This window comes from Plecotus auritus, assembly GCF_963455305.1.
Source record: "Plecotus auritus genome assembly, chromosome: 10".
Taxonomy (NCBI): Eukaryota; Metazoa; Chordata; class Mammalia; order Chiroptera; family Vespertilionidae; genus Plecotus; species Plecotus auritus.
In genome coordinates, this window is record NC_137785.1 from 2,558,902 (window position 1) to 2,578,705 (window position 19,804).

At 47.1% G+C, this 19,804-nt stretch overlaps 1 protein-coding gene across 1 annotated transcript; it reads right to left on the bottom strand.

Moving 5' to 3' along the window:
- Nucleotides 1–1,878: 1,878 nt before the first annotated feature.
- On the bottom strand, nucleotides 1,879–10,745 carry AURKC (aurora kinase C). Its single transcript, XM_080645388.1, has 7 exons — nucleotides 10,557–10,745; nucleotides 9,937–9,976; nucleotides 9,547–9,738; nucleotides 7,848–7,986; nucleotides 5,961–6,109; nucleotides 3,239–3,413; nucleotides 1,879–2,174 (listed from the first exon to the last, which is right to left on the bottom strand). Exons 1-7 carry the CDS (start codon nucleotides 10,603–10,605, stop codon nucleotides 2,004–2,006), a joined length of 915 nt encoding a protein of 304 aa, XP_080501514.1. The 5' UTR covers nucleotides 10,606–10,745; the 3' UTR covers nucleotides 1,879–2,003.
- Nucleotides 10,746–19,804: the final 9,059 nt, after the last annotated feature.

Sequence of the window (19,804 nt, forward strand, 5' to 3'; positions counted from 1 at the left end):
TTCAAAGTAAAGGAGCGGAGGGGAGAGCAAGAGAACCGGATAGAACAGCCGGATCCGGCCCACGGGCCGTGGTTTGCCCACGGCTGGTCTAGAGAGTGAACCTGGGTGGACCGGTCAGTCCTGTGCTCCTGAAAACATGGGGGAACAAGGAGCTGAGTGTAGGAGCCGTTGAGATAGGTGGCAGGCTGTGCGGCACTGGGGTGGTTACCTGGGGAAAGCAGTCTCAAGGAGAGTGGTTAACTCACCGCCCCTGGGGGCCAGGAGGGGCGTCACTGTGAGCCCCTCTCCTCGGAAAGAGTTCTGTCAGAAATAAAGACTCTACCCAATGACACACCAACGTACACAGCTATAAAGGCGTGGTACGGAAGCAGCAGCCCTGTAGGTTGCTTGTTGTAAGTAAAGAAAGACAAAAGACTTTTAAATGAAACTCTCTGCAGCCTGAAAATTATTCTGGAAGGAAATACAGAGAGGTTTTCTTCAAACATCTGAAGAACTGTCATTGAAAGTCAACATATTTGGCCGAAACCGGTTTGGCTCAGTGGATAGAGCGTCGGCCTGCGGACTGAAAGGTCCCGGGTTCGATTCCGGTCAAGGGCATGTACCTTGGTTGCGGGCACATCCTCAGTAGGAGGTGTGCAGGAGGCAGCTGATCGATGTTTCTCTCTCATCGATGTTTCTAGCTCTCTATCCCTCTCCCTTCCTCTCTGTGAAATACCAATAAAATATATTTAAAAAAAAAAAAAGAAAGTCAACATATTTGGCCTCATAAACTGAAGTAAATTAATTTGTGTTTTTGCCTCCCTGACTAAGTTTATGTTACGTTACTCAAAGACTAATGGCAGAAATTTTTTTTTTAAATATATTTTATTGATATTTTACAGAGAGGAAGGAAGAGGGATAGAGAGCTAGAAACATCGATGAGAGAGAAACATCGATCAGCTGCCTCCTGCACACCTCCCACTGGGGATGTGCCCGCAACTAATGTCCATGCCCTTGACCGGAATCGAACCCGGGACCCTTCAGTCCGCAGGCTGACGCTCTATCCACTGAGCCAAACCGGTTTGGGCTAATGGCAGAAATTTAATTAATGTCATTTACTGTCCATAACCCGGGACAAGTAAAGTTAAATAAATTAACCTTATTTTGGATTAATTTAAACTGGCTAATTGAAATAAGTGAATATTCAAGAGAACTTAATTGTACTGGACAAGAAATTAGCCAATTCCTGTATTAGCTAAGATTTTTACTGATAGTTCATCTCACAGTAAAATTGCTTAACATGCAATGAATCCAAAGCAGTCATATTTCTATACAAAAAATTAAAAGTTACCAAGACTGCATTATAAAATTTCCAAAAGCCTCCTAATATTTGAATCAGAAAAAGAGGGGGGGGGGAAGACGTGATACAAAATGATTATTCTTTTGCCCTGGCCCTAGGTAGCTCAGATGGTTAGAACATCACCCCAATACACCAAGGTTACAGGTTCAATGCCCGGTCAGGGCACACACAAGAATCAGCCAATGGATGCGTAGGTAAGTAGAACAACAAAGTGATGTTTCTCTCTCTCTCTCTCTCCCCCTCCTTCTAAAATCAATAAAAAAGTTTTTTCCTAGATGGTTTGGCTCAGTGGATAGAGCATCGGCCTAAGGACTGTACAGACTGAAGGGTCCTGGGTGTGATCTGCTCAAGGGCACTCCTTGGTTGCAGGCTTGATCCGGGGCCCTGGTCGGGGCGCATGCGGGAGGCAACCAATCCACGTGTGTCTCTCACACCGATGTTTCTGTCTCTCCCTGTCCTTTCCACTCTCTAAAAGATCAATGGAAAATATCCTCGGGTGAAGAGAAAAAGAAAGAAAACAAAAAATAAATAAAAAGTTTAAAAATAAATGATTAATCTTTATTAGCATCTTATATTTTAAAAGGGAAGACACAAAAAGGCAGACACGATAGCGGAGCCGGGAGAGCTCCCTGAACAAACACATAGGAACCGGGGCGGGCAGGGCTCAGGAAGCTGCCGGAGCGGGTGGGGGCCCCACCCTCCGAGAGTGGGCCTGCACCCACGGGTGCTGCAGGACCTGGGCCAGCGGCAGCCGCTCCGAGGGCTGGTATCGGAGAAGCTTGCTGATCAAGTCCTGGGCCCCCAAAGGTATGGTTGGAGGAAACTTTACATCAACCTGAGGAGGTCGAGGTCGGAGGAGAAACACAAGTATGGTTAAATTTCAAATAAATATACACACACACACACACACACACACACACACACACACACACTGAGTGGCCAGATGATGATGATCTCTGAATGCATAATTATCTGGCCACTCAGTGTCTATCCTATATAATAAAAGACTAATATGTGAATTGTCCCCTCGACCAGGAATTCGACCAGCTGGCAGGCCGGCCAACCACCCATGTCCCCTCCCCCTGGCCAGGCTGGCCGGACTCCACCCATGCATGAATTCATGCACCGGGCCTCATATATATATATATATATATATATATATATATATATATATATACACACACACACACACACACACACACACACACACACACACACACACACCGAGTGGCCAGATAATTATGTGGTTGAGTGTTGACCTATGAACCAGTAGGTCATGGTTCGACTGCCGGTCAGGGGGTGTGCAGGGGGCAGCCGATCAATGATTCTCTTTCATTTTTGAAATCAATAAAATATATATATATATATACACACACACACACACAGGCACACACACACACACACCAAGTGGCCAGATTATGCGTTCAGAGATTATAATAATCTGGCCACTCTGTGTGTGTGTGTATGTGTGTATGTGTGTGTGTGTGTGTATATATATATATATATATATATATATATATGTATATATTAATACATTTTTATTGATTTCAGAGAGGAAGGAAGAGGGAGGGAGAGATAGAAACATCCATGATGAGAGAGAATCATGGATCGGCTGCCTCCTGCACGCCCCACACTGGGGATCGAGCCCACAACCCAGGCATGTGCCCTGGGCTGGAATCGAACCTGGGTCCCTTCAGTCAGCAGGCTGACACCCTATCCACTGAGCCACACCAGCCAGGGCTAGTATGGTTAACATTTTTGGCCCAGGTTCTGTCAGCGGTGAGTCCCTTCCAGGCCCGGGATCTGAGGCGGCAAGCTCTGTGCTCCGTCGGCTTCCTGAGCCCTACCAACCGCGGCTGGACGGGCGGCCCCAGGAGCGCCAGGGGCACGGCTCCTCACCTTGAGGATGCGTTTGTAGGTCTCGTAGTAGGAGGAGCTCTCGAAGGGGGGGTTCCCCACCAGCAGCTCGTAGCAGAGCACCCCCAGGCACCACAGGTCCACCATCTCGCTGTACACCCTCTGCTCAATCATTTCTGGGGGCAAGTAATCCAGGGTCCCGCACATGGTCTTCCTTCTGGAGGAGGGCAGAGCCATGAGCGCTGCCCCGAGGCTCAGAGGCCCCCAGGCCCCGAAGCCCAGACGAGGGAAACGTCCTTCGTGGGGCCCCAGTGAGACGGGAGTCCCCTCCCCGGCACAGGAGCTGGGAAGCACCAAGTTTTTTTATTTTTGTTTGTTTTTTTGTTTTTTAATTTTATTGATTTCAAAAATGAGAGAGAATCATTGATCGGCTGCCCCCTGCAACACCCCCTGACCGGCAGTCGAACCGTGACCCACTGGTTCATAGGTCGACACTCAACCACGGAGCCACGCTGGCTGGGCATGGAAGCCACCGAGTTTTAATATGGCTCAGGGTTCAGCCCTGACCAGTTTGGCTCAGTGGATAGAGCATCGGCCTGCGGACTGAAGGGTCCCAGGTTCGATTCCGGTCAGGGGCATGTACCTCGGTTGTGGGCACATCCCCAGTAGGGTGTGTGCAAGAGGCAGCTGATTGATGTTTCTCTCTCATCGATGTTTCTGACTCTCTCTTCCTCTCTGTAAAAAATCAATAAAATATATTAAAAAAAATATATATATATGGGTCAGGGTTCAGAGAAGGCAGGGACTGGGCCCCACCAATTCTATATTTTGGAATTATTCGTACAAGGATGTAAGACAGAGAGGCAGAGAGACATCGATTGGTTGCCTCCCGTATGGGGCCTGGGTCTCGACCTGCAACCCAGGTGTGTGCCCTTGACTAGAATTGAACTCGTGAGCCTTCAGGGAGCAGGCCGGGGCTCTAACCACTCAACACACTGGCCAGGGCCCAAGCAAGACTCCTGATGCAGTGGCAGACGTTGTAATCCTCCCTGGATTACGTCAGCATTCTATCTAATAAAGAAGGAATATGCTAATTGACTGTCACTCCCTCACAAGATGGCGGCCCCAGCCAATAAGGAGGGAATTTGCTGACTGTCACTCCCTCACAAGATGGCGGCCCCAGCCAATAAGGAGGGAATATGCTGACTGTCACTCCCTCACAAGATGGCGGCCCCAGCCAATAGGAGGGAATTTGCTGACTGTCACTCCCTCACAAGATGGCGGCCCCAGCCAATAAGGAGGGAATATGCTGACTGTCACTCCCTCACAAGATGGCGGCCCCAGCCAATAGGAGGGAATATGCTGACTGTCACTCCCTCACAAGATGGCGGCCCCAGCCAATAAGGAGGGAATATGCTGACTGTCACTCCCTCACAAGATGGCGGCCCCAGCCAATAAGGAGGGAATATGCTGTCACTCCCTCACAAGATGGCGGCCCCAGCCAATAAGGAGGGAATATGCTAATTGACTGACACACCCTCAAACATGGCGGCGCCCACAGCCACAAGATGGCAGCACCCAGTCCCCTCAGCCCCCCAGCTGCCCAGGGTTGGCCCTAGGCGCGGGCAAGCCTCGGATGGCGGCTGCCCAGCTGCCCAGGGCCGCCTGAGGCTCAGGTAACCAGGGCCGGCCGAGGCTTGTGCTGCCAGCAGTGGCAGCAGCAGAGGTGTGATGAGGGCATCGCCTTCCCCTGATCGCCGGGTCCCCTCCCGCCCCTGAGGGCTCCCGGACTGTTAGAGGGGGCAGGCCGGGCTGAGGGACCCCCCCCGCTCCAGTGCATGAATTTTCATGCACCGAGCCTCTAGTAGTATAATAAATACACAAACTGGTAACACAGTCACTTGTTATCATTATCAAGCATCACATACTATATATAACTGTATGTGCTAGACTTTTACTTTTAATTTTCTTTTAATCCTCACCTGAGGATATTTTTCCATTTTTTTTTTTTTTAGGCAGAGTGGAAGAGAGAGGGAAAGACAGAAACATCCATGTGAGAGAAACACATTGATTAGTTGCCTCCTGCACCAGCCCCAACCAGGGCCTGGGCCAGGGAGGAGCCTGTAACCAAGGTACATGCCCTTGACCGGAATCGAACCTGGGACCCTTTGGTCCGCGGGCCAACGCTCTATCCACTGAGCCAAACTGGCTAGGGCTGTATGTGCTACAGTCAGGGGTCCTCAAACTACGGCCCGCGGGCCACATGCAGCCCGCCGAGGACATAAATCCGGCCCGCCGGGGGCCGCTGCCTGTCCTGCTTAGCAGCCGACTCCTCCCGGGCCCGCAGTGCGCATAGGAATTTGTTCATAGTTTTTTTTTTTTAAACTATAGTCCGGCCCTCCCACGGTCTGAGGGACAGTGAACTGGCCCCCTGTTTAAAAAGTCTGAGGACCCCTGTGCTACACTTTTAGATAACTGACAGCGGAGTCGGTTTATTTACACAGGCATCACCATGGGCACAGGATGCATCGCGCTACAGCATTATTCAGCTACGTCACCGGGCAAAGGGGATTTTTTTTTTAGCTCCATTATAATCCTCTGGGACCACCATCGTACCTGCGGGCCCTCCCTGACCAAAGGAAGCATCGTTAGGGGGTGCTTGCCGGTACTCAGTTACAAACCCAGGCCTGTGCCCAGGCCTTACACCTGGAATGTGTTACAGTGCATCATTCCTAACGAGCGACCCAGGGCCCGCCCGACTCACCTCAGCGAGGGGGTGTGCACGGACCAGCCAAAGTCTGCAATCTTCACCTCCCCCAGGAGCCCCAGCAGCAGGTTCTCCGGCTTAATATCCCTGTGAATCACCTTGTTCTCGTGGCAGTAGGCCAGAGCGTGCGCCAGCTCCTCCATGATCTGTGTGAGCAGAGACAGGAGCAGCCTCAGAGACGAAGCCTGCCCCAGCTTCCCTGTGAAACGCTCCGCGTGCGCTGTGCAGTCGGGGGTCTTTTACTTCCTGGTCACCAACGCCATGACCCCCCTCGATACAGCGCTGTTATTGTTGGTGGGGGAGGGTTTCCGCTCCCCCATTTTATGTAGTCTGTTAGGATAGGGTGCTAAAGTGGTCAGATCCTCCCTTTTGCCCTAGCTCAGCAAGTAGCTCAACAGAGGATCTAGGCTGGGCCACTCCAATGATCTACCGCAGGACGTAAGGCCTGAGGAAATAATATATATATATATATATATATATATATATATATATATATATATATATATATATAAAAGGCTAATATGCTACGTGTCCGTCCGGGTAATGATGTCACGTAGCAACGCCTGGCTTCCTCTCCCTAGTGACCGGCCTCCTTGGAGTTTCTTCAGCCCAGGAACACGACTCGCTTTATAGCCAGGTGTAAACATTTTACACTTTAACCAAATGTCTGTGAAGCATTTTCCCGTGTCTCATCTCATTTGGTCCTCACAGAAATCCTGGAGTAGGTAGATAGGAGACTCGGTGGAATCCTATTTTCTTTTCATTAGCTGGAAAATGGAGATTTAGAAAGCTTAGAAACTTGACCCGACTGAAAAGAAGTAAGAAACGGTGGACCTTGAAAGTGACTTCAGGTTTTCTCACTGCGCAGAATACAAACACTGCTGCAGTTAAATATTTTACCCTTTGTTCTTCCTGTGTGATCTACAATAATGATCTGCTTCGTCTTGATATTTACTGCTGTGTTGCTGACAATTACCTGAAAGAGAAGTCGGGGTGCTTCACTGGGCTGGAAAAAGTTTAGCTACATGAGAAAGCGGGTCTAATTAAGCAAGTTTATTCTATGTCTATAAAAGGCTAAGCTGACTTGTGCATGTGCGATACATATAAAGCTCTCGCTGGCGCCAATCCCATGCGTGTTTCCATCTGTCGTTGTCGATCGTGAATTTGGTTGACACTTCTATTATAGAGAAAGGGCGAATAGCGATATTAAAATATTTCTTCTAATTAGTTTCCTTTTTTAAAAAAATATATTTTTTAAATTGATTTTTTACAGAGAGGAAGGGAGAGGGATAGAGAGTCAGAAACATCCATAAGAGAGAAACATCGATCAGCTGCCTCCCGCACACCCCCTATCTGGGATGTGCCCGCAACCAAGGTACATGCCCTTGACCGGAATCGAACCTGGGACCCTTGAGTCCGCAGGCCGACGCTCTATCCACTGAGCCAAACAGGTTAGGGCTAATTAGTTTCCTTTCAATGTGCACGAATTTGTGCACCGGGCCACTAGTACAAAAATAGAAGGAAGCCCTAGCCGGTTTGCCTCAGTGGATAGAGCGGTTTGCCTCAGTGGATAGAGCGTAGGCCTGCAGACCCAGGTCCCAGGTTTGATTCCAGTCGAGGGCCCATGCCTGGGTTGCACGCTTGATCCCCAGTGGGGGGTGTGCAGGAGGCAGCCAATCAATGTTTCTCTATCATTGATACTTCTCTCTCTCTCTCACATTCTCTCTGAAATCAATAAAAAATATATATATATATTTTAAAACGCAAAAAGCAGTCTGGACATTCATGACAGTCAAAAGCAGTGATGTCCCTCACCAGCCCACAGTAAACTCATGGACCCCAAAGCCCCAGCCACCCTCCCCACCCCTCACCCTGCCACCTCACCGTGGCCGTACGCTGCTCATCGATCGTGTGGCTCTTTTGCATCTCCTTGTAGAGCTCACCCCTTGGCGCGTATTCCAGAATCAGGTATACACGACGCTCATCATGGAAGTAGTTGTACAGGCGTAGGATATTGGGATGTCTGGAGGGCGGATGGGGAAAAGGGTCAGACTCCTCCCTGAGGCCCAACTCATGGCGTTATTACAAGTGATTGGTCACGCCAGACACAAAAAGCAGGTTGTGACCCAGCTGGCGTGGCTCAGTGGTTGAGCGTCAACCTATGAACCAGAAGGTCACGGTTTGATTCCCAATCAGGATACATGCCCGGGTTGCGGGCGGGCTCGATCCCCAGTGTGGGGGGCCGTGCAGGAGGCAGCCAAGCAATGATTCTCTCTCATCAGTGATGTTTCTATCTCTCGATCTCTCTCCCTTCCTCTGTGAAATGAATGAAAAGAAAATATTTAAAGAAAATAATACGGTTCCTTAAATCAGGCGTCCTCAAATTTCTTAAACAGGGGGCCAGTTCACTGTCCCTCAGACCGTTGGAGGGCCGGACTATAGTTTAAAAAAAAAACTATGAACAAATTCCTATGTGCACTGCGGGCCCGGGACGCGTCGGCTGCTAAGCAGGACAGGCAGTGGCCCCCGGCGGGCCGGATAAATGTCCTCGGCGGGCCGCATGTGGCCCGTGGGCCGTAGTTTGAGGACCCCTGCCTTAAATGTTATAAATAAACAAAAAAATAAATAAATAGCAGATTGTGCTGGCACTAGAATAACAGCCTGATCTGGGACTGCATGAGGGGAGGACAAGGAGCGGGCATTGGGTGTGTGACACAGGGGGCTTCGCACAGTGTAATTGTGATAAACTGAAAAAAAAAAAAAGAAAACCTCCAGGTGAAAGCAAGGGCCTTGTTGGGGGTCGTTTGGAGGGAGATGCTGGGTTCGTGTGTCAAACATGAAAGAGGATTGCTGAAACCGGTTTGGCTCAGTGGATAGAGCGTCAGCCTGCGGACGAAGGGTCCCGGGTTCGATTCCGGTCAAGGGCACGTACCTTGGTTGTGGGCACATCCCCAGTGGGGGTTGTGCAGGAGGCAGCTGATCGATGTTTCTCTCTCATCGATGTTTCTGGCTCTCTATCCCTCTCCCTTCCTCTCTGTAAAAAATCAATAAAGTATATTAAAAAAAACAAAACAAAACATGAAAGAGGACACAGAAGAACAAGGGCAGGGCACCCGTGTGGGCCCTGGCCGGGAGCTCAGATGGTTAGCGCATCTTCCCCATGGATGCCATTGTGGGTTCGGTCCCCGGCCAGGGCCCGTTCGAGAGTCACCCATGAATGCAGAAATAGGTGTAACAGCCCTAACCGGTGTGGCTCAGTGGATAGAGCGTCGGCCTGCGGACTCAGGGGTCCCGGGTTCGATTCTGGTCAGGGGCATGTGCCTTGGTTGCCCAGTGGGGAGTGTGCGGGGGCGGGGGCGGCTGATCGGTGTTTCTCTCTCATCGATGTTTCTCACTCTCTATCCCTCTCCCTTCCTCTCTGTAAAAAAATCAATAAAATATATACATAAAAAAAAGAAATAAGTGGAACCACAAACTGATGTTTTTCTCTCTCTCTCTCTCTCAAATGAAATCAAAGCAAAACAAAAAATCCACAAACAGACAAAGGCCCAGCGAGGAGCGGTCCTGCCGAGGCCAGCCTTACTGCAGATGCGACTGGATCTCGATCTCTCTGCGCAGCTGGTGTTCCATCCCTTCCTTCTCCAGCTGGGACTTGAAGAGGACCTTCAGGGCCACGATGAAATGGCTCTCCTTGAGCCGAGCCAGGTACACATTCCCAAACTTCCCCTTGCCCAGAGGACGCCCGATGTCAAAGTCATCGATGGTGAGGCTCCGGCTGACGGGGTGGGGGAGGGGGGGAGGAAGAGAGAGCCCGGGTTGGGGAGGTGGAGGGAGAGTCAGGGGGGCCTCCAGGGAGGGCTCGCTTTCCTCTTCCGTGCACCTTCCCTCCACCGCCGCCCCTGCACAGCTCGCCTCGCAACCCTCGGCCCCCTGCTTCGCTTCCTCTTCCAGACACAGACCCGGAGGCACTCACCCGGTGGGCGCGCTGGGCGGCGGGGGGTCCTCTGCAGCTGCTGCAAAAAAGAGAAAAAGGAAAAGAAAAAAAAAGAGCTGTTAATGCTTTCTTCTAGGCGTCTACCCCCAAACCCCCACAACTGACACCAGGTGGTTGGTTTTTTAAATTTATTTTTAAATATATTTTATTGATTTTTTACAGAGAGGAAGGGAGAAGGACAGGGAGTTAGAAACATCCATCAGCTGCCTCCTCACACCTCCCACTGGGGATGTGCCCGCAACCCAGGTCCATGCCCTTGACCGGAATCGAACCCGGGACCCTTCAGTCCGCAGGCCGATGCTCTATCCACTGGGCCACACCGGTCAGGGCTGACACCAGGTGTTGTTAATCTTCACCGAGGATATTTTTCCATTGATTTTTTTAGGGGAGAGAGGGAGCGACAGAGAGAAACATCAATGAGAAACACACCCATGGGTTGCCTCCTGCAAGCGCCCCCACCAGGCCCAGGCGGGGGAGGAGCCTGCAACAGGGGTAAGTGCCCTTGACGGGAATCGAACCTGGGGCTCTTCGGTCTGCGGGCCGCCGCTCCATGCAGAGCCACCCCGGCCAGCGCTGGTCCTGGCTCTTATCCCTCTCACCTGCGGGCCGCGCATCGCCCGAGGTCGCCGCCGACTGCGGGACACTCATGGGGAGCGGAGACGGTGGCGGGGCGCCGCCTTCCTGAGCCCTGCGAGCTGGGTGTGCGGGTCCGGCTGAGCCCCGACAGGAGGGGGCCTTAGGAGGTTACCCTCGGGCTGACGCTCTTCTAGTCGCGACCAGCTGCCGCCGCGGCGTCGGGGCGCCCCCTGGAGGCTCCCCAACGACTCACCTGCGGTTCGGGAACTCCCCGGCGGCGCTGACCAGGCCTTTTATAGTTCGCGCCCTCGCCCCATTGGCTGAGCGGGGAGTTCCTGGTCTATTTCCATTGGTTGACATTTCTGAGGCGCAGGCAGCGTGCCCAATGGAAGGGACAGACATGCGAGCTTCCGTCCGGTACCAGGACGCCGGGCCAATGAGATGGCAGCGTGTGGAAAGCGGAAGAGGCGGGACCTTGGGTGTGGGCGGGACGTGCCGGAAGCTGAAGAAGCGGGAGTTGAGGTAGCTCGAGGAAGTGTCAGGAAGCAGCCAATGGGTGAGCGCGGATGTAAGTGCGTGAGGGCGTGAACGCTTCGGGAGCTAGGCAACGGGACGCAAGCGCGAGGGGATAAAAGCGACCCCGGGACGCCGCTGGGGCACCTTGTGCGGTTGGAAAACTCCGGAACCGCGTGTGCGCCCAGATGGCCCGTGTGAAGGTCGTGTCCAGTTCGGGCCACGCCCAGGACCCTCGTCGATCACGCACGAACGTGAGGGCCCCCAGAGTTGGTGCCTCTGCCCCCCACATCCGGTGCTCCCCCAGTCCACCCAGACAACTGTTTATTTTGGGGGACGTATACAGAAGTGTCAACATTTGATGAACTTGAAATCCTTTGGAGAGGCAACAGGATAAACTGTTGGGTAAATATAATTTATTTTTTTTAAATATATTTTATTTTTTTATTTTTTTAAAATATATTTTATTGATTTTTTACAGAGAGGAAGAGAGAGGGATAGATAGTTAGAAACATCAATGAGAGACATCGATCAGCTGCCTCCTGCATGCCCCCCACTGGGGACGTGCCCGCAACCCAGGTACATGCCCTTGACCGGAATCGAACCTGGGACCCTTCAGTCCGCAGGCCGACGCTCTATCCACTGAGCCAAACCGGTTTCGGCATGGGTAAATATAATTTAAAAAGAAAAAAAAATCTCCCAACCTAGAACCTCTTCACAAAAATAGCAGGGAGATAAAACTTATTTTAAAATTTTTATTGATTTAAGCGAGAAAGGGAGACATCGATGAGTGCATAAATGGAACACACGGACGTTTCTCTTTTCCTTTCTCTAAAAACAATGTCATAAAAAAAAAAAAATCCTGACTAGTTTGGAAGAGTTCTGCGCCTAGGTGATCTCTCTGGTTGTAACGGTTATGCATATATGTAAGCCTTCACCCCAGTTATGCCTCTTAAGGGGTGGCTCCTGTGCCCAAGGGTGCTGTGTCAACGGTGGTTTATGCTCAGCACCTGCTCTCCCCTGGGAGCTAGGGTTGGGTGGTGCCGGGAAGAGGGCCCCCAAAGCCCCTGGGCAGCGGGTTTCCGGTGGAGTTTCTCCTGCGCTTCCCTGGCAGACATCTGTCTGGTGTCCTCGCCCCTTGAGGGAGCTGCAATTAGCACGTCCTGGGTGACACCCCCTGCGTGACACCCCGAGGCAGGACTACTGAAAACGTCCCTGGTTTCTCCTCTGGACTCAAGTCCTGGTGCCTCCTCCCTGGTCCCTGGGCTGTTTGCTCTGATTCCTTCTGCTGTAATAACTCAGCATTGTATGGGGTGGGGGGTGGGGGGAAGGACACGTATGTAATACTTTCAACAATAAAGAATGTAAATTAAGCCCTAACTGGTGTGGCTCAGTGGATAGAGCATGGGCCACGGGACTGAAGGGTCCCAGGTTCGGTTCCGGTCAAGGGCACATGCCCGGGTTGCAGGCTCGTTTCCCAGTAGGGAGAGTGCAGGAGGCAGCCCATCACTGATTCTCTCTCATCATGGACGTTACTATCTCCCTCTCCCTTCCTCTCTGAAAACAACAAAAATGTATTTTAAAAAAAAACACACACAACTGCCTATATTAATACTAGATACAGCATGCTTCAAAGGTAAGGAAATGAACAGAAAGAAAATGAGATACTACATAACGATAAAAGGGTCATTACACTAACACAGTGGTCGGCAAACTGTGGCTCGCCGCTCTGCTGACTAATGAGTTTGCCGACCACTGCCTTAGGGAAAGACACTTAAAAAACATTTTAATAATGTACTAATGTCTTTAACCTGAAGTCAAAACTTCTGGGTAAGGGTAATGCCTTACACAGTGGTCGGCAAACTCATTAGTCAACAGAGCAGCAAACTGCGGCTCGCGAGCCACATGTGGCTCACGAGCCGCAGTTTGCCGACCACTGCACTAAGACAACATAGCAATCCTAAATATGTATGCACCAAACATCAGAGCTTGGAAATGCCTCAAGTTAAAACTGGTAAAACTTAAAGGAGGAACAGACAATTCTACAATGACACTGTTGGGAGTTCAATACCCCTCTTTCATCTATGGATAGAAATGCTAGACAAAAAAATTCAGCAACGACATACAAAATCAGGATACCTCCAACAGAATTGGACAGACATACATAGAAACACCACCCAATGACAGCAGGACATACATTCTTTTCAAGAAGCCAAACTGAATATTCAAGAAGATAAACCATATCCCGGGTCATAAAACAGACTTTAACAAATTTAAACAGTGCGGCCACATGGGAAACAAACTAGAAATCAGAAACAAAAACATAGCATGAAATACTCCCAACATTGAAATAAAACATTATACTTCTAAACAATCCACGATCAGAGAGGAAGTCGCTAAAGGAACCAGGAAATATTTATTTATTTATTTATTTATTTATTTATTTTTAAAATATATTTTATTGATTTTTTTACAGAGAGGAAGGAAGAGTGATAGTCAGACAGAAACATCGATGAGAGAGAAACATCGATCAGCTGCCTCTTGCACACCTCCTACTGGGGATGTGCCCGCAACCAAGTTACATGCCCTTGACCGGAATCGAACCTGGGACCTTTCAGTCCGCAGGCTGACGCTCTATCCACTGAGCCAAACCAGTTTTGGCAGAATCAGGAAATATTTAGAACTGAACAAGTTGTAATAAAAATACGTTAAACCTTATGGAATGAAGCTAGAACAGTGCCACGAAGGAAGTTTCTGGAACAGCTGACTCTTGAATAATGCAGGTTTACAGTTCGTGGGTCCTCTCATGCAGAAATGTGCCTTGTGTAAGGGTCAACTGTATTTTCCATCTGCATTTGTAGACAGCTGACTAGTACACCCCGTTTTTCAACTGTACTTAATGTTTACATTAGGAAAGAAAAACAAGTTTAAAACAAAATAATCTGAACACCCACATCAAAAAATACAAATAGCAAAATTCAACCAAAGCAAATGGAATAAAGGATATAATAAAGACCAGAAATTAGAACAGAAGAATAATAATATGGGGAAATCAATGGTATAAAAAGTACAGATTCTTCAAAATGGCCAATGAAATTGATAAATGTCTAAGAAGATCGATACATTTCCAAAATCAGGAATATAATATATATAAGTACAGATCCTGCTGCCATTAAAAAAATAAGAGATTACTTCAAACAGGACTACAAAAAATATAGAAAATTTAGATGAAATGCAACAATTCCTTGCAAAGACAAACTATCCAATTTATCCAATATGAAATATATATTCTCAATTGTTCCATAGTTACCAAAACCAGATAATGAGTTTTTAAAAAACAAACAAAAAAGAATGAGAACTACACATCACTCAAGAAATTAGAAAACTTTCTCACCAAGATATATTCAAATGGAATGCTTTAATATGGTCTATAAAAAGAAATATACTCCACAACCAAGTGGGTTTATTGCAAGAATGCAAGGCTGGTTCATTATTCAATACTCAATGCAATACCGTAGTATCAACAGGCTATGGAGGAAAAAAATCAGATGATCATATCAATTGATGCAGACAAAGCAACTGACAAAATCCAATACCTATTCATAACAACAAAAATCTCAGCAAATTAAGAATAGAGGGAAACTTTACCAATTTGATGAGAAAACTATGAAAACAACTACAGTTAGTATGGTACTTAATGACGAAAAACCGAATGTTCCCTCCACTAGGTATCAGGAACCAGTCAAGGATGTCCTTCCTTATTATACTACTCCTATTCAACATCATACTGAAGTCCTAGCCAGTGCAATAAGAAAAGGAAATAACAGAATAAAGTATACAAATTGGGAAGGAAGAAATAAAACTAGTTGCAGTTGACATTTCTAGGTAGAGAACCCCAAGGATTCTATCCAAAGAAATGGCTAATAATAAGTGAGTGTAGCAAGGTTGCAGGCTACCAAAACAACCCCCCAAAAACAATTACATTATTGTGTACTACCTAAGATCGTGTGGAAAATTTAAATTTGAGAATCAATGCCACTATCACTGAAAAACCTAGATAAAATGCGAATGAAATACTAGTAAATCAAGAGTTACTAATTAAATGTAGTCACGTCTGCCGAAACCGGTTTGGCTCAGTGGATAGAGCGTCAGCCTGCAGACTGAAAGGTCCCAGGTTCGATTCCGGTCAAGGGCATGTACCTTAGTTGCGGGCACAACCCCAGTAGGAGGTGTGCAGGAGGCAGCTGATCGATGTTTCTCTCTCATCGATGTTTCTAACTCTCTATCCCTCTCCCTTCCTCTCTGTAAAAAATCAATAAAATATGTTTTTAAAAAAATAAATGTAGTCATGTCATATATACTTGTTCGTAATGCTGATTCTCAAACCAACCTACAATGTAAATCAATTTCTATCAAAATGAAAGATATTTTTTTGTAAGAATAGACAAACTTACCTTAAGATTTATGAGAAGTTAAAGAAACTAGGAAAGCTAAGTCAATTTCAAATAAAGAGGGTTCACTTTACTGAATTTTAAGATTTGATTTACAGTCGAATACAGAAATAAAACAAAAATAGGAATTTAAAAAATGTTTTATGTTTTAAAACCACATAAAGAATGGTGTTGTTTTTTAAATCTAAGCCTGAACAGTCTTTTAACTGGTATGCCCATTCATATATGTGTCCTTAAATACTTGCCCTCAACTGTCTAACTCTCCTAGACACTAGTCTTTCCTAGTGTTGACACTAGACAACAATGAATGTACACAAAACACATCAAGGATCAAAGCCTTTCCCCCAAACAACATTCCCCTTGCCCCAAGTAAACTAGGTAATCCACGACAAAGTGCTATAGGCTTAACGGAGAAGTCTCATCGCATTTTCTCTTCTGAAAAAGAAATTCCTGAGATACACTGCGATGTAAACTAAGTCCAAAGACGGAGGTGAAGGTTTCCTTGGTGCATGCCCTTGTAGATAAATCCTCAGGTGAGAATAAGGCTCTAGGCCAGCCGTGGGCAAACTACGGCCCGCGGGCCGGATCCGGCCCGTTCGGCTGTTCTATCCGGCCCGTGGAGCCGAAAGAGCGGAGGGTTCTCTTGCTCTCCCCTCCGCTCCTTCACCAGCAGCAGTGTTAACATGGCAACGTCGGGAAACACGGCCGCAGCTCCTTCTTCTGAGTGGGCGGATTTATATCCCCATTCAGTAGAAGGAACAACCTCTCCATCTTCCAGAGGCTCCTTGTAATGCCCGCGGACGCGTCCCCCGACATCACCCTGGGAATGCGTAGACACGTTATCGTGGTGATGTGGTGATGTAGGGAGACACGCCCCTGGAGAGCACAGTATCAGAGTCTTTCTGAGGTAGGATTAAGAGCTCTACTCAAACACAATTTTTTCCTGTTCCCACATTCTGTACATCACAATGACTTGTTAATAAAAGAACAAAGACTTTCAGCTTTTAGGGCTTGTATCCACTGCAGTTTTTTTTCCCACTGCGGACGCGCGCAGCAGGGAAAAAGACACACAGAGGACATGTCACACTAGCCATGCTGCGGCTACATTCTTTTGCTGATACGGATGCGGTATCAGTAACGCTACCGTGGCCACTAACCGCATGTGTTAGTGGCAAAACAAATGCATTTTGCGCTGCGTTTGCTTCTCCCCCTTGCGCCTGTAAAAATGCGTGCTACAGGGCATTTGTGTTAACATGCACCACTGCACATTAGCATCAACGCAAACATGATGGAAACCTGTGTACCCTGCATTAACCCTAGCTGTGCTGCATTGCAGTACTGCACCACCCTGCAACGGCAGCACAGCTAGTGTGAACGAACCCTAATTCAGTGGGTTGAACAAAAAGATTGCATAGAAATGTGATGAACTAAAGATTTTATTACAAAATCGCTTAATTTCAGGGTTTCAGAAGTAATTGGACAAATGAAAAACTGAAAATCAAATGTTCATATCTAATACTTGGATGAAACCCTTTCCTGGTAATGACAGCCTTAAGTCTTGTACTTATGGACATCACCAGATGCTGGGTTTTCTCCTTTGTAATGCTCTGCCAGGCTGTCATAGTAGGGGTATATATATATAAATATCCTGCCACTTCCAGCTTTTAATAAGAAAAACTGTTGCGGCCGAAACCGGTTTAGCTCAGTGGATAGAGCGTCGGCCTGCGGACTGAAGGGTCCCAGGTTCGATTCCGGTCAAGGGCATGTACCTTGGTTGTGGGCACATCCCCAGTAGGAGGTGTGCAGGAGGCAGCTGATCGATGTTTCTCTCTCATCGATGTTTCTAACTCTCTATCCCTCTCCCTTCCTCTCTCTAAAATATCAATAAAAAATATATTTTAAAAAAAGAAAAACTGTTGCAATGGGCATTTAAAAGTGGCACTTGGTTGTTTTTATGGAGTCCAGTGGATGCAATCTGACATTGATAATGGGCTCTTTCACACTATGTGCACTGCGGCTGTTTTTTGCCAGTAACAGAAGTGCTAGTGGTAACTACTGGTTACCCATGTTTTGCACTGCCCTAGCACCTCCCATACAAGTGTGTCTGGAAGACACAGCAATGTGCAGCTATGTGTGTTACCATAAACAAAGGGCCTGTGTGAAAGATACACAGGTTTCCTATGGAGGAAAGGGGTTGTTCTCTATGGTCAGGGTGTGCCTCTGTCCCATGTCTGAACTTTTTCAGATGATTTTGTTATATATATATTTTTTAGAAGACCAAAAATGTTATAGTAGAGCAAATTTAATCACTTGTTTTTATACTTTACTGTCTTATTTTAGTAAAGAATTTGATAAGAGAACAGTACTGTTGCGTTTTAGCCCAATATTAAACATGAGTGGACCAAAGAAAAGGAAAGTGGACAGTGAATGCCGAGTGTTTAAGAGGGAGTGGACAACAAAATATTTTTTCACCCAAGTCCGATCAATGCCGGTATGTCTGATATGCCAGGAAACACTTGCAGTCTTCAAAGAGTACAATCTCAGCTGTCACTTTGTCACAAAGCATGGCAACTATGCTAGCAAGCAGTCACCTCAAGAACGGGAGGCTACTGCACAGAGGTTGATGGCTAAATTACAGGCTCAGCAAAATGTCTTTCACAGACAAACTGTAATTCAAGGGACAACTACCAAAGCAAGTTTTATGCTATCATTCAAATTAGCAAAAGCTAGCAAACCTCTCTCTGAAGGCGAGTTTTTGAAAGAATGTATGATAGAGACAGCAGGTCTCTTGTGTCCAGAGAGCAAAGGCAAGTTTGAAAAACTCAGCTTATCGCGCAGGACAGTGACTCGTCGAGTGGAACTGATTGATGAAGACTTGGCCAGCAAGTTAAATAGTAAGGCAGAGTTCTTTAAGTTTTATTCACTAGCATTGGATGAAAGTAATGACGTAAAGGACACTGCTCAGCTCTTAATTTTTACCCGAGGGATTAGTGACAATTTTGAAATTACGGAGGAGTTTTTAGCCATGGAGCCACTGAAAGGAAAAACACGGGGAGAGGACTTGTATGACCGGGTGTCTACTGTCATCGAGAAAATGAAGCTACCATGGAGTAAACTTGCTAATGTCACGACAGATGGATCTCCAAATTTAACTGGGAAAAATGTTGGACTGCTAAAAAGAATTCAGGATAAAGTGAAAGAGGAGAACCCTAACCAAGATGTTATTTTTCTTCACTATATTATTCACCAGGAATCATTGTGCAAGTCTATATTACAACTTAATCATGTTGTTAATCCAGTCGTAAAGCTTGTTAATTTCATTTGAGCAAAGGGACTTCAGCACCGTCAGTTTATTAAGTTTCTGGAGGAAACTGATGCGGATCACCCTCTCGTGCCCGCTGGTTGAGTTTGGGCAAAGTTTTCCAACGAGTGTGGGAGCTCAAAGAAGAGATTGGTGCATTTTTGAAATTAAAGGGGAAGTCTGACGAATTTACTGAGCTGAGTGACAAGAATTGGCTGTGTGACTTTGCATTTGCTGTAGATATATCTTCACATTTGAATGAGCTAAATGTGAAGCTACAGGGAAAAGATCAGTATGTACATGACATGTACACTAATGTGAAAGCCTTTAAATCGAAGCTGATTTTCTTTTCCAGACAAATTTCAGACAAAGTCTTCACTCATTTTGCCACACTAGCCACACAGAATACAGCAAATCACTGGATGACCTGCATGCAGAATTCTGTCGTCAGTTTTCTGATGTTGAAAAAATTGACCAGTCACTTCAACTGGTGGCCTGTCCTTTGTCACAAAACCCTGAAACAGCACCAGAAGAGGTGCAACTGGAACTCATCCATCTTCAGTCTGACTTTGTCCTAAAGGAGAAATTCAGCTCTCTTGAACTAAGAGACTTTTATGCTTCACTTAATAAAGCCACTTTTCCAAACATCCGGAGGATGGCACAGAAGATACTGGTGCTGTTTGGGTCAACCTATGTTTGTGAGCAGACATTTAGCGTCATGAACATCAACAAAGCCCCTCACAGATCCAGCTTAACTGATGAACACCTCAGATCTATCCTGAGAATAGCCACAACAAAACTAACTCCAGACTTTGATGCATTAGCTAAAAAAGGAGACCAACAACACTGTTCCCACTGAAGTTGATGTTTTAAAGACCAAAAATCTTTCAACCCAGTCTACATTGCCATCTACATCTACGTCCCAGGCATAATTTGGAAGTTGCACTAAAGAAAATGTTTAATTTACTGTTTACACATGTTGTTCTTTTCTATTTGTTTTAGTTTT